A 14,751-nucleotide genomic window follows, 5' to 3' on the forward strand; every position below is an offset into this window, starting at 1 on the left:
GTGTCACTAACTTCAAAACTCCAGGATGCATTTGATATTAACAGCAAAGTCCCATCTATTTCTCTTCCCCAGCCCTTTCTTCTCTCCCATCTAGATATCATTTTCCTAAAAGACCACTCTGAATATGACTCAAATGTTTAGATGCAGAAGTAAGATGATGAGGGGATTAAAAGCGAACTGGGAGGGTTGGAGAGATGGTTTAGTGGGTAAAGTTTTTGGAATGCAGCTTTGAGGACCAGAGATCAGATCCCCAGGACTCATGTAAAAGGCCAGGCACAGTGGTGCATGTCTGTAACCCCAGTACTCTGCAGGTGGAGACAGGATCATCCCTGGGGCTCACTGGACAGCCAGTCTTGCCAGTCAGTGATTTCCAAGTCAGTAAGATAACTTAGCTCAAAATATAAGGTAGAGAGAGACTAAGCAAGTCATCTGCAGTTAACCTTTGGCTTCCCCATGTGCACACTTATATAGTCACATGTGAGAACATCTGCTTACATATCACACACACACACACACACACACACACACACACACACACACACACACTCACAAATGAATGAATAAATGGATGGATGGATAGATGGATGGAAAGCTATTCTATAAGGAATAACTTCATTTCTCTGTTCTAAATACATTATGTTTTTAAGTATACTACTTTTTAGACTAAAGCAGACATTTTTCACTGAGATGATGAGAAGGGGATGGCCTCCCAGGAAGATGCCATGGCAAACCTTTACCCTCTGCTCATTGGATAAGCAGTGTTTCTTCATTACAGAAAGGAAAACATGGTGATACATGATTTTAAACCTATAACTTTGATCAGCCTCAACATAGGAGGCTCATGACTAGCAATTTGCAGACCCCTGCACACGAGTAAAAGATTATGCAAAGCTGAATTGGAGAGCATGAATTGAAACAATCAGAAACATGATTACAACGATAACCACCAGACAGCCAATTAATTATTGCCAGAAATAGGCTGCATGACGGTGCCATCAACTAGCTCAACAAGGTCCTGGCCGATGTCTTCATCTGGGGACTACAGATTTCAATGCTGCAAGAAGTATTCATCCTTGTCACATAGGATCTCTAACTGTGAGCGGGAGGTAGGATCGACAAGGCATGAAAACAATTAATTCTAACAGAAGGAGAAGCAGGGACAAATTTCTTCTCAAAGCCTTAAATGAAGAAACTATTTTGACTGCAGTTAATGTGAAAATGTTTATTGTGTACTGAATGACAGGAAAGCTTGGGCATCGATAATAAAGGAAAAATAATTAAAGGCACAAACAAAAGAGTATGTTTCTCTCTACCCCAACCTGTGAGTGTAAAATGGTCTCTGACAGCTCTCAATGGGGCTTCTTTTTTTTTTTTTCACCCTCAAAGACCACCTTCCCTGGGCTTCTCAGTAACTGTTAACTCTTTTTCAAAAACCCAGGGTGATCTCCGGTCTTCAGGGTGTCTGCTCTCACTGACCTAGGTGTGAAATTCTAAATTTTATAAAAGGTTGTGCATTAATCAGGCAGTTCTCCTTTGTTTTTCCTAATCATTTTTCTCAGTGTCTTTACATAAAGCTTCTCAAAGAATTCTGGCTTTGATGGTGTCAAACTGTAGGGTAATAAATAGTTCATTGCAGGAGAAAACAAGAGCAATGTTGATAACAGAAATGAACACTGAACTAAAGTGCCTCCCTCTTGAGCTTCCTCCACTTGTTAAGGGATATCATTTTATAAATTTAAACTTTCTGGTTCCCAGAGAGACCTTCTGCCATGCAGCAATAATAGTGTCAGAGATATTACAAAGATCTAATGAGATAGTTTATATGAAAGGGTGAGGGAGATACAAAACAGTCTACATGAAAAGGTGTCATTACCTATAAGGCCAAGGACAGAATGGCGTCATGAAAATCCTACGAGTTTTTAGTTTAGGACTAGGTCTACCTCCTGCTCCTGTTGCTAGGATGGGCTTATTAAGTCAGTTACCTGTCTATGTCTCAGTTCTTCATCAATGACTAATTTAATTTTTCCTTCTTTCCCACAATTGCTTTGAAACCTGGATACAAATCTAAAAGCCCTTTCAAGGTAACAACCAAACATGATTTATTATTTGTACAAACATGAGTGTTAATTCCATTGCTATGGCAGCTCTTGCAGCTGCTGTCATAATAAATTACTGCTCACTAGAACACAGACAGACTTAAAGAAGTAAATTTATCACTGCCATAGATCCACACACAACTGCTACAGGTTAAAGCAGCGTTCAATAGAAGATAGTGTTCCCGTCATCTTAACTGCTCTCTGTTAAAGAAAACTACCATCCGTTTATAAACTATCTAATTCATATTTGGGAGATAACTACTTAAAGTTTGCAAAATAAATAATAATTACAATACAAAATAGAGCTTTCCCAAACATATTAATCATTATTAATCAATGAAATATCAGTGACATGTGTGCTAAGTTCATTCAACTGCTCATTAAAATGCAAATTACTCAAATTGCATTTTAAGTATAATTTTTTTCCAGATGCAAATGTCAAGGCTCTCAAATTGTCCAAACCATTCACTTACACTTTTCCTTCCCAAATGCTGACATGCCAGAGGCTCTGCTCCAAACTTTCTTTTTTTCACTGTTTCCTTCTAGGCTAGGGCAAAAAATAAAAAGGAAAGAGAGAAAGGATGTGGTAGGAAGAAGGGCCACATCAGCTGACATTAGAGCTGGGCTACTGGAAGGATTGTGAATATCACAGATTCAGAATAGAAAAAGGAAAATATGATCATGTCAGCAATGGGACTGCAGTACTACCCTTGAATATTTATTTAAAAAACACCACTCTACACAGGAATTACCCAAAATGCTGTACCACCAATGCTCTAGCCACATTATGAAAATGATGTAGATTTATAACATATTCTTAATCCTTCTGTAGTTCAGTCATACATACAAACTTCAGTTCAAATTACTTAAATATAAAAAAACAATGTTGGCCGGGTGGTGATGGCACATGCCTTTAATCCCAGCACTTGGGTGGCAGAGCCAGGCAGATCTCTGTGAGTTCAAGGCCAGGCTGGTCTACAAAGCAAGATCCAGGACAGGCTCCAAAACTACACAGAGAAACTCTGTTTTGAACACCCCCCCAAAAAAATTGTTGATGGAAGTAAATTTATAGAAAAGCTAGTCTTCCCTCTGTGTGAGATGAAATATTCCCTTCTTCCTTTGAATCATACCTAAATACAACCATTTAAGAAAGTTTAGATGCTCCTATAGGCATTTTCAAAATTTATAAAACTCAAGGAGAACAAAGTATATAAATAAAACAGATTAAACTTCAAAACAGAACATGCTAAACTGCAAAAAAAAATTTAGACATGTGATGTATAGATATGTAATACAATTTATGTATATAATAAAAAATTTACATAAAATGTCTATTTCACTCAGTTCTTTCACAGGGTATGAAACAGATTTCATTCTTTTCTACTTAAAAACAAAGTGTTATTTAATTTCATTAAAACTATTTTAAACTCCTTTCAAACGATACAGTGGGTTTAAATTTAATCAAAAAAGGAAGAATGTTAGACACTTAAAAACTTCTCGCTATAAAAAATCAGAAGTTACAAATGAAGAGAAAGACATCCCAAGTTCATAGACCAGACTACTTAATATTGTTTAAATGTCCAAATTTACCTAACACAATCTATATATTCAATATCATTTCTAGTAAATCTCAATGCCCTTTTAGTAGAATAAAAAATCCATATTAAATTAACAATCAAATTGACCACCTCACCCCTCCCCAAAAATGAAAAAGGAAGTAAAGCAATTAGCCTCCTGATTTCTGATCTTAAAACATAGATGCAGCTGCATCTATGCAGTATAGATACAGTATTCTAATGGAATAATCCTGCCACAAATAGAGACTTTTAACACCTGGTGCTGGGAAAACTTCATAGCCATATACAAAGGAATGAAAAAGACCCTTTCAAACATATTTTTAAAAATTCACTCAAAATAGGCGAAAGACTTAAATATGAGAGTTGAAATTAAAGCTTCTAGAAGGCAACTGGGAGCAGAGCTTCCCGACATCAAATTCGGCAACAGTCTCTTCAATAAGACACCGAGAGGAAAGGGGACAAAGAGAGAAAGCCTGTGGAACTTCAGCAACTGAAATTTCTGCACAGCAAACGCCCAAGAAAGTAAAAAAGCCACCTGGAAAGTGAAAGAAGATATTTGCAAGTTATAGCTGACAGAGAGCCACCATAGATAAGCAAGCTCTAACTCAGCAACAAACAGTAAACCAAGCAAGCAAACAAACAACAACAACAACAACAACAAAACACTGTCCAAGGAATTAAATATGCTAGTCTCCCAGGATGCTATGCAGAAGACATCACAATAGACACAAGAATTGTCAATAAGCTTTGGGACATAGAGAACCAAATCTTAACGCAGACTATACTTGGACACATCCTAAGTAGGGGGATGACCAACGAGAATTCTTCTTTTTTTTTTTTATTTAGAAAATATCAAGTATTGGGCTGGGAAGAGACATCTGAACTATTGTGCATTGGGAGACAGTATGAGGTTCCACAAACAAATTAAAATAGAGTTATTTGGTCTAGTAACTTTGTCTCAGGGCATATACCCAGAGAAACAAAAAGATTTTTGAAGATGCATTTGTAACTTTGTGTTCACTGCAGCATTAATCCCATAACCAAGAAGTAGAAGGAACTTAAATGCTTTTCAACAGATGAATGGGCAAAGAGATACACACGATGGAATTTTGTTAAGTTTTTAAGATAAGAGTAAGCCTGTTGCATGCTATAACATAGATGAAACGAGAATATTCTGCTAAGTGAAGTAAGTTTGGGGAGGAGAAAAGGAAAAATTATTATAATGGACATGCAACTTTAGTTCTTACAATAGGAAAAAGGTAGAGAGATCTTTGTCCAAAATGTAGGCATGGTTAACAGTAAAGTGCACTCAAAAACATTAAGATGGAAAATGTATGTTATGTACTTTTAACCAAAACTGGAGAGAGAAAGAGACAGAGGGGAGGGCAAAGCCAGTAGAATACAAAGCTCAAGGCCTAACCATGTCTGTCAAAACAAGCTTAACATTCCCATGGAATAGAAATGGCACACACCAGCGGCAACTTCAGGCAAGCCTGGCTTCGCGTCCTGAAAAAAGAAAGCCAGTTGGCCCAGGGCTCTCTCTAGTTAGCTGAATGAACTACAAATTCTTCCATGCAAAGCGAGGACCAGAGCCTGGCTAGCTAATCATACAATGAGCTGCACTGGAGTACTTTGTAGTGAAAAAATAAAGATGATGCTCCTTCCTAGAACTCAATGCAGTCCATTGCAAAAGAGCAGCTAGTCCAAACCACACCTTAACCCAGGCTCCCAGCACTCATCCCACTGTTACCCTATGATAATATCTTCAGAATGCCTTAAAACTACTCTAAACTAGGATATTGGGGGATAGGTAGAAACTATCCAAAAGGCAACAGACCTCACAGGAAGAACTACCAAAGAGAAGGGAAAAGAAACTTGCCCCAAAGCCAAAACCCAAAACACTTAAAGAATTAATTCTAAAAGCTAGCCTGAATGTGGCTATAAAATGACACTCAAGAAAATTGATACTTAAAATACGAACTCATAACTATGGAAAACATTGACCAATTATGTTAGAAACGCTTGGAGAGATAAGCTAATAACTTCCTGTGAAAAGTGAAAAAAAACCATACAATAAACACAGGAAGAAATAAATCAAGGATAGGAGGATATTAATAGAAGTCATTCAACATTCAGAAATGAGAAACACCATGAATGATATCACAAAACAGCTTAAAATTTGAAAACATTGAGTTTTAATATTATATCACAGAAATAGCATAAAAGATCGGAAAGCGTGGTTGATAGATAAAATGGATAAGGGATACAAGTTCTTTTTTTTTTAGAATTGGAGAAGTGTAACTTTCTGGATTATAAATTCATTACAATTTTCTAATAGGTAAAGACAGTTTAAGAACAGGAAATATAAAGTGAAAATATTTTCCCGTTTCCATAGAGATTACCTAAAAGGAAATATTAAACTGACAACAAATTCCTATATTCAACAACAGATGCCAGAAACCAGTGGAATATCATTTCATGGATGCTAGGGGAAATGCCAATCTAGTGAGCTGTCCAAGTAAATGAATAAGGGAGAAATGGAAGGAAGAGTGTGCATGGATTCAGGATGTAGGAAATTACCTGTTACACAGAGATCCTTACACAAGAAGTCACTACATGTAGATGCCCCCACAAAGAACAATAAAATATGTTGTTTGGAGAAATAGTAAACACAGCAAGACTAAATTTGACACACTCATAAACTGTTCATAGAAATTATTTTCTAACTCTGGTAAAATGTGATAACTGTCTACAAATAGCTTATTTTAAAATACATTAATTCAGATTGGTGAGATGGATTTTAATAGCCAAGAAAATATTCTACAGTTCATGAGCTGTACAGAATAAAGAAACAGAAAAAATGTGTTTCAATGTCTGTAATCATGGATGTCCATGAATTGAAAACTAGAAGCAATCACTCAAGGAAAAGAAATGCATCCTAAGTTTAGAAGACTAGATATATCAAATCTAGATACATCAAAAACAATTTTAGATGTATCTATGTCTGTATTTATATAGTATAGATAGATATGGATATAGATACAGATGATAGGGATAGATACAGACACAGATGATATAAAGGTATAGATGTAGATAGATATAGATGATACAGATAAAGATATAGATGTAGATAGATATGTATAGATATGGATACAGATGATTTAGATAGTTATAGATACATAGAATAGATAGAGTTACAGTTATAGATAGAGATGGAGATATACATTAGTTTGCCTGGATTTTGAGAACAGACTTTAACCCTTAACCCCATCCAAGCTACCCAGCAATCAGCCCACCTTCACTATGCTCCTTTGCTCCTGCTTATTAGTGAATGAAGAAAACTCAAAGGTGGGAAGGGAACATTCTCCCAGCTGAACTCTAAACAGGAACAAGAAAATAACAGTATGGGACATGATAGCATCAGTGCATTCCTCTTGGACTCAGTTTCTCTAGGACTTCTTGTTTGTATACCACTCACCCTCCCTCCACAGATCTCTTGATGGCCTTCACTGATGTGCTCTCCTGCACTGGTCACAGGAAACAGGAAGCTGCTTTTCAAATAACTTCAAGCTTTAGTACACAGCAAACACACCCCAGGAAACTTGGGGTTAGCACCTGCCTTTGAAGTCACCACAAGACCTCTGTGCCAGTTTCTGGTTGCAGCACACCAGACAGAGAGACCAGAGTACAGAGTGTGATGTGGCCCATACACTCTGATGTTGGTCCCTATAGTCCCACTAGAGGCTGTTTAAAATGAGAAATGAGGATTCACCCCACCAGTCTGGGACAGAGACAGGACCTTGAGGGAGAATAGAACCAGCTGGCCTAAGCCAGCAATGATCTCCTTAGAAATGTGCACTTGCTCCTGGTACCCTAGCAAAGAAAGCACTGTGATTCTATGTGTGACAAAAGCAATCTTATGTAGCAAACTATGTGACTCAGGAGATGACTGCTGACTTCACAAAGGTGTTGGCTTTATTTTAGAATTGGAACTGTAATTGAAACTGCAAATTTCTTTAAAACCTCTCCATCCTGCAGAACTGAGACCCATGCACTTAGCTTCACTTCTAAATAAGAAGTGTAGAAAGAACGCAACTCTGAAAAATTGAATGAACCTGCACCCTGATTTGCCCCATCCATTCTATATACAAACCACTAGCCAATAAAATCAACTCTAGTTCAATGGCCCAAGCCTTACAGCTTCCATGCCATCACATCTGAGTCTTTACATGCTTATTCAATCTTTAATACCATCCCCATGTCATCTCCATATTTATCCCAGTCAATGTTTGTGTTACTGCTGTTTAGCTAACTAGAATTATTCAACATAGTACCATTCCTTATTCTTATTTTGATTTTTTCTATTTTGAATGAATTTGTAAGGGATTGGGGTCATAGTATAGTGGTAAAACAGTCGTCTAGCATGTGCCAGGCCTAGATTCAATCTCTGCTGCTGAAAAAAAAAAAAAATTAAAGAAAAACTTAAAGGGACTTCCTGATGACTTTACATGAAAGTTATTAGTATATCTAACATGATGCATGAAAAATGAATGCTTGCTACTTAAGCTGAAAATATTTCTATCTTTAAATATTATTTAGATCATCAAACTTGAAAATGTGTGCACATGTATGCCATATATAAGTGGACATACAGATCTGAATACGCACAGAAGTAGAGCATAACCTTTGACCTTTTAAAATTATTATGAGGGGCCATAGCAATAATGGCAAACAACATGTAACAATCCCATCAGAGTAACTGGCCTATCTGCTACCATGATATTTATTATAGGTTGTAGGGAACATTCATATGACAGCAGCCTTAATATAATCTGATGACAGTTGCATCACTAATAAGCAAGTATAATGTATGAGATCCTCACTTAATAGTTATGTGAAGTCTACTGTGACTATTCAGTGTTTAACCTACAACTGAGAAACTCAGGTGAACTTCCTAGATAGTCTGTGCAATGACCAAGATTACAGAATGGGTAGAACTCCTTAGCTGTGATTTTCAAAAGGATAAATTTTATGAATCACAAATAGGCCATTCCCATATAAAAAAACATAAATTATTCAGAAAAGCTACATCTTTTCAGTGCATGAATTAAAATTTTTTGAGACAGAACAACCAGGATAATGCAAACTTTAAAATGTGTCTTAAATACTTAAAAATATGTCCCTTCTCACATTAGAGCACTGGTACTACACACTTAATTATTTGTAGATTTGAGGAGATATTATACAAAGGAGGAACCAACACCAACCCTTTAAAGGTCCAGAAACTAAGATAAAGTGGAAAAGTTATTTGTATACACACACACACACACACACACACACACACACACACACACACACACAATGCTGATATGCGTATAATACACGAAAGTCTTTGTTCCTAATCCAGGACTCACTCTACAAATCCACTGTCTTTAAATTAGATAATGTCTGTGAATTAGAGAATATGACACATTGGACACTTCATGGACTTATGAAGCACAAACAAAGCAAAGTCTATGAAAATTCTTTCTCTATGATAAGATAAAGAAGACACTCTATAAACCATCTGTCCTTGAAGGGGAGTTAACAAGGGAAAGAGAGAGTGTCTTACTCCTTGAATTGAACAGACAGGCAAATTTCAAATTTCATTCTCTAAAAGTAAAAACTAGATGTAAAAATACATAACAATGAAAGTAACTGGCTCATTTTCACTCATTGGCGCGTGATTTTTAACACTCAAATGGTAAAATCCCTGTAATAGTCCTGAAAATCAATTTTAAAATACAGGGTGACACCAGTTCCTTAAAATAATTATTTATTCACACACACACACACACACACACACACACACACACACACACACACACACACACATGGAGCTACTTACTGAGCTGTAAAGATAGCCTTCCCCATTCATGGCCACATAGAGGCTGGCCTTCACGCCTTGGATGGCCACCACACGCAGTCCCACAGGAATTAGGTTGAAGAGGGCTAGAAGAAGAAGAAGAAAAAATGGGTCAAGATTAGTGACCTTGCAAATAAATCAACTTGCTCTTTACAATGTCCTTACAATTTTCAATGTTAAAATCTATTTATTGGAAACAGCATGGAAAGAGTGATGGAAAGGAGAGAGAGAGAAGAAGGGAGAGAGGGGGGAGACAGAGGAAGAGAGAGGCATGGAGGGGGAATTTAAACAAGGGGAACTACACTACCTTGTCTTGTCTCTACAACACCATCAATGACTCACAGAAGCTCCAGTGAGGTGTGTGGCTCAACTGGTACAAAAATGCTAGTTTAGAAGGACTTTAAGAGTCTCCATGTGTTGGAGTGTCTAGAATCCCTGCTCCCCAAAGTAAACACAGCAAGTCTTACAGGATATTTTTCTAACACACAACTTGAAACAATAATCTCTCAATAATAAAAGCAACCATTCATCCAAAGTAACAGCAAATACAATCATTAGAACATGATAGAACCTGTTTCTGTCTTTCTGCTGTGATCCTGAAAAGGTCTTGAGCACAGACAGTGACCACAATCATGGACTAACACAGAGCAATAGTGGGGAGAGCTTGCCTGGATATTTTGAATCTTTGCATGAAAATGAAGATATAGTAGTGTGAATGAGAGTGTCTCCAAATGCCCATATATATGTATGCTCCGTCCCTAGTAGGTGGACTGACTGTGTGAGGAAGGATTAGGAGGTGTGGCTTTATTGGAAGAAAAGTGGTGTGTCACTGGGGATGGACTGTGTGGTCCCAAAAGCCCATGCCAGGTCCAGTCTCACTCACTCTGCCTCCTGCTGATGGATCAGATGTGAGCTCTCAGCTACTGCTCCAATGCCATGACTGCATGCTAGCTGCTTTGCTTCCTGCCATGGTGGCCATGGACTCACCCTCTAAAACTGTGAATGAGGTCCCTATTAAGAGATTTCTTTCATAAGTTGCCTTAGCTATGGCATCTCTTCACAGCAATAGAACAGTGACTGAGACAAGAGGACAGGCAATTTGTAGATAGTTTGAGCAACAACAGATCTATGTCATAGCTAAAGAAAAATATACTATATAAAACATTAAAAGTTGGCAAGTTGATTGAAACAACTGGAAACCAAACAGGAATATTGTTGTCTTTATGTGTTCAAGCTGCCTGTAACCCAAAGTACTAAGCTAATGTATCCACTCAGAGAAAAGCAAATGCATGGATGTGAAAAGACAAAGACTATACCCTATTCTCCTTCTAGCAATTTCTTATTATGAAGTATATGTCATGGCCCTGGGTCCAGTTGCTTTTGAGGTCAGAGAATGAGCATCAGCAGAAATTATGACCCTGGAAATATTTGCTTCACATGCAAGAGGAAAGCAACCATCCACTCTATAGACGGCATTGCAGAGAGAGACATTAAATATTGCATGACTACATTTGTAAAAAGAATTCCTTGCAGTTCTCTATAATAAACTGACTATCAGAGCTCATCCACACTCTCTACAGATAAAATTCCTTCAGTTCTGATACTGTCAAAGTTTAACAGAGTATGTCCATCAGTTAACCCAATTGCTTCGACCTGGGTTTTTTTCAATGAGACAGTAAACTATCTACACACACACAGCACAGACACAAGCATGTTCAGTGTTTGGATTTTGGTCAAGTGTTCAATTGAGACTTGCAGAGGATCAAGCCTGAGACTACAGGTTTCCTGGAACAGGACTGGATTCCTAGTTGCTGACACTGGCTAAGTTGTTCCCTCCTTGATCCTGTTTTCTCATTTGTCCTGGAAATGTAGACTATGTTATAACTGTTGCTTAAGGATTAATTGTGGATTCAGTTTAGAGCTGAGCTAATTTTAGTTCTTCCTATAGGCTCCACCCTGATATTACACATTTTAAATTGCTTAAGAAATATAAGCCAGTCTGCTTAAGGAAACAAAGTTAAGACACACAGAGTAACCTAATGTAGTGTACTATTTATTTTTATGATCAAATGACTACATGCTTCTCTGTATATAGTTTGTATGTTATGGAAGTTCAGGGGAAAACATGGAAGATCTTTCTGGCCTGAGGTATTTAGGAAATATTTCACACAGAACACAAGACTGAAGCTGGCCCTTGGGAAAGGAGAAGAAGATTGGGGTTCATTCTTGGGAGACATGAGAAAGCACAAAACGTAAATAAACAAGCATGTTTCTAATCATAGAGATCTGGGTTTTACCAAATGGACACAAGAAGTATGACACATGAGGACTTCAGCAGCAACACAGATAGAAAGATGAGTTTTGAATGTGGATGTTCTAGACAAGCCACTCATAGTCACACGGCTTTGAGCTCCCTACACCCTTCATGTGTTGTTTTCCTACCTGTAAGGTGGGATAATAATCCAGTGTGCAAGTCTACACACACACACACACACACACACACACACACACACACACACAATGCACTATGCTCTTAAGAGTGTCTCACCAATAGAGTTATTTAACATTAACAGTAAATGTTGCCTTTTGTGTATGTGAATGACTGATGTGCATGGGTGGGTGCACACATGCCACAGTACACATGTGGGGGCCGGAGGGCACCCCCAGTGTCTGTGCACATCTTCTACCTTATTTTGAAGCAGGGTCGCTGGGTTGTTCCCAGCTGCTTTCACCAGGCTATCTGGTCTGCAAGCTTATAGGTTTTATCTCTACCTCCCATCTTACCACAGGAGCTCTGGGATTAGCTACACATTATCACACCCAGCTTTGTATGGGTTCCAAGGATTCAAACTCGGGTCCTCACATTTGTACTCCAAGCACTTTACTCACAGAGCCGTCTCCCTAGCCCAATATTTAATAATTCTCATAAATTATGATCTGACATTGGTAAAAATAACCAGCATAGTTCCTTAGTATTTTTCTTAGTTTATTCTTAGCACCTTCCTTAGCGCTTCAAAAGACGACTTTCCATATCTGTGCATTTTCAAGATGCTTATAAACTCACCGATGATATTTGATCCTAAACCATAAATGGCATGAGGAATTTCTGGCAGAATGAGGGTTGCATCAATTTTTGTTTGTTTGTTTGGTTTGGTTTGTTTGTTTGGTTGGTTTTTGGGGACAGGATTTCTCAGTGTAGTTTTGGTGCCAGTCCTGGATCTCACTCTGGAGACCAGGCTGGCCTCGAACTCACAGAGATCCGCCTGTCTCTGCCTCCCGAGTGCTGGGATTAAAGGCGTGCACCACCACCGCCCAGCGGGTTACATTGGTTTTTATGACAAACTCATTCAGAGAGGTAACTGAGATGACAGCAATGCTAAACAGAGGTTTTCTAGCTCACTGGTGTGGTTACCTGACTCAAAACTGTTTCTTCTTCGTACCATTTGAACTTTAATTTCCAAGGCTCTCTGGCCTTATCCTCTGACAAACCAATATGAATCCTAGCTGATTTTCCTACATGTGCTATGGCTAGCATTAGCTCTCACACACTCATCATTTGACTGACACAGGTCAATGGATCTGGATATGTTTAAAGAACCCTTCTCAAGAAATGAGATGGTTTCCTTCACTACCTCTTCTCAACGTTTTGTCTTACTGTTGTTTCAGTGGGGAGGAGCGCAGCACCTGGATCACCTCAGACTTAAAAACAAAGGCTACTCCCAAGTGAGTGATAGCTGAGGAATGGAAGAAGCAGAGTCCCCGAGAGTTCTGAGAGTGTGGCAGCCATCCAGCGCTCAATTACTAAACCTTGCTTCGAGGAGAGAAAACGGTCCTTATTGCTTAAGTCTATGTAATGTGAAACCTTCCCTAATCCTAGCAGAGACTGCTAATGAAAGCAGAATTAGTGTGCAGAGCACAGACTAAATGCAAGGTACTTATGTATTGTAAATAAAAACATCTGCTGGGAAATAACAAATTAAATGATGGTTCTTGTGAGAATGAAGGGGGAGAAAAACTGAGAAAAAATGATCCCCTAAGGAAGAGACTTCTAGGTCAAAAGTTGGAAGCTTGGCTGGTGCAGCTGAATAGGAGGGGAAAGCCAATCAAAGGCTTCCTCTCCAGGAGGGCTTAAGGAAAGTACAAATACCCTGAGGCACTAACACAAACTGTGTGAGTCCTCTATAAACCAAAAGGTGGTAATGGCTCTCAGGTGGAATGCTTCTGGAGACTTAGTCCTTACTGCAAAGATTCAGTAACCAACTTTAAATAAGACTTTTCAGTGTTAAGAACTAAAAAAAATCTATTCATCTGGGCTCAGAGATAGGGCTCAGCACTTAAGTATTGCTTTTGCCTTACTCAGGAGGTAGTTTCCCAGAACCCATGTCAGGCTATCAAAAACCACGTTAGATCCAGCTCAAAGGTTTCCACACCTTTTCCTACCACCTTGGGAGCACACACACACACACACACACACACACACACACACACACACACACACACTTAACAATAAAATAAATGTTTAAAAATTAATTCTCTTATGAAAGGTCTCCATCTTGTCCCTAAAATCTCAGAAAGTGGCAAGAGCCTTACTTCTGCCTCATATAGAGTATATGCTGGCTCACAGAAGCCTTTCACTCTGGCTGAAGATTACTACTGAATGTGATCTTCATCCTTAATCCCCTTAGAAACAAGGCTATTGGACTCCACCTCATTCTTCAGATTCATAGCATCTGCTCTTGGCATTTTCTTGCTAAAAACGTCTAGTGTTTCCTCTGTCCCCATCTCTTACAACCTGACACCATCCTACATTTATTTATACCTTATCACCTGTCACCCCCTCTGTCCACCATAATTAGAAAATTATAGCTTTCTACCATTTCCTAACTTCCTCTTGGCTTTTAGCTAGAATTGATTTTGACTTCTTTTTATCTTCTATCTCTTCCTGGAAAGACTGTCTTTCCACTTGCAAATATAGATAGTCCTTTTCATTTGGTTTTTAGAGGTGTGTTTATGTCTATGTGAATGCACACCACGTGCGTGAAAGTGCTTATAGAATCCCTAAAGAGGGTGTCAGATCACCTAGAACTAGAGTTACAAGTGGCAATGAGTTGCCCAGACATGGGTATTAGAACTGAGCTCAGGTCGTCTGGAGGAGGAGAAAGCACTCTTAACC

The 14,751-nt window shown here is 38.4% G+C and overlaps 1 protein-coding gene across 3 annotated transcripts in view; it reads right to left on the bottom strand.

The window, feature by feature from the left end:
* Fgf12 (fibroblast growth factor 12) overlaps positions 1-14,751 on the bottom strand; it is a 522,828-nt gene that overhangs the window by 178,952 nt on the left and 329,125 nt on the right. For all 3 annotated transcript variants that reach the window (XM_036203272.1, XM_036203271.1, XM_036203269.1), the window contains one exon: positions 9,561-9,664. In XM_036203272.1, the coding sequence (XP_036059165.1) occupies positions 9,561-9,664 (104 nt within the window). The remainder of the gene's footprint in view (positions 1-9,560; positions 9,665-14,751) is intronic.

This window comes from Onychomys torridus, chromosome 12, assembly GCF_903995425.1.
Source record: "Onychomys torridus chromosome 12, mOncTor1.1, whole genome shotgun sequence".
NCBI classification, from domain to species: Eukaryota; Metazoa; Chordata; class Mammalia; order Rodentia; family Cricetidae; genus Onychomys; species Onychomys torridus.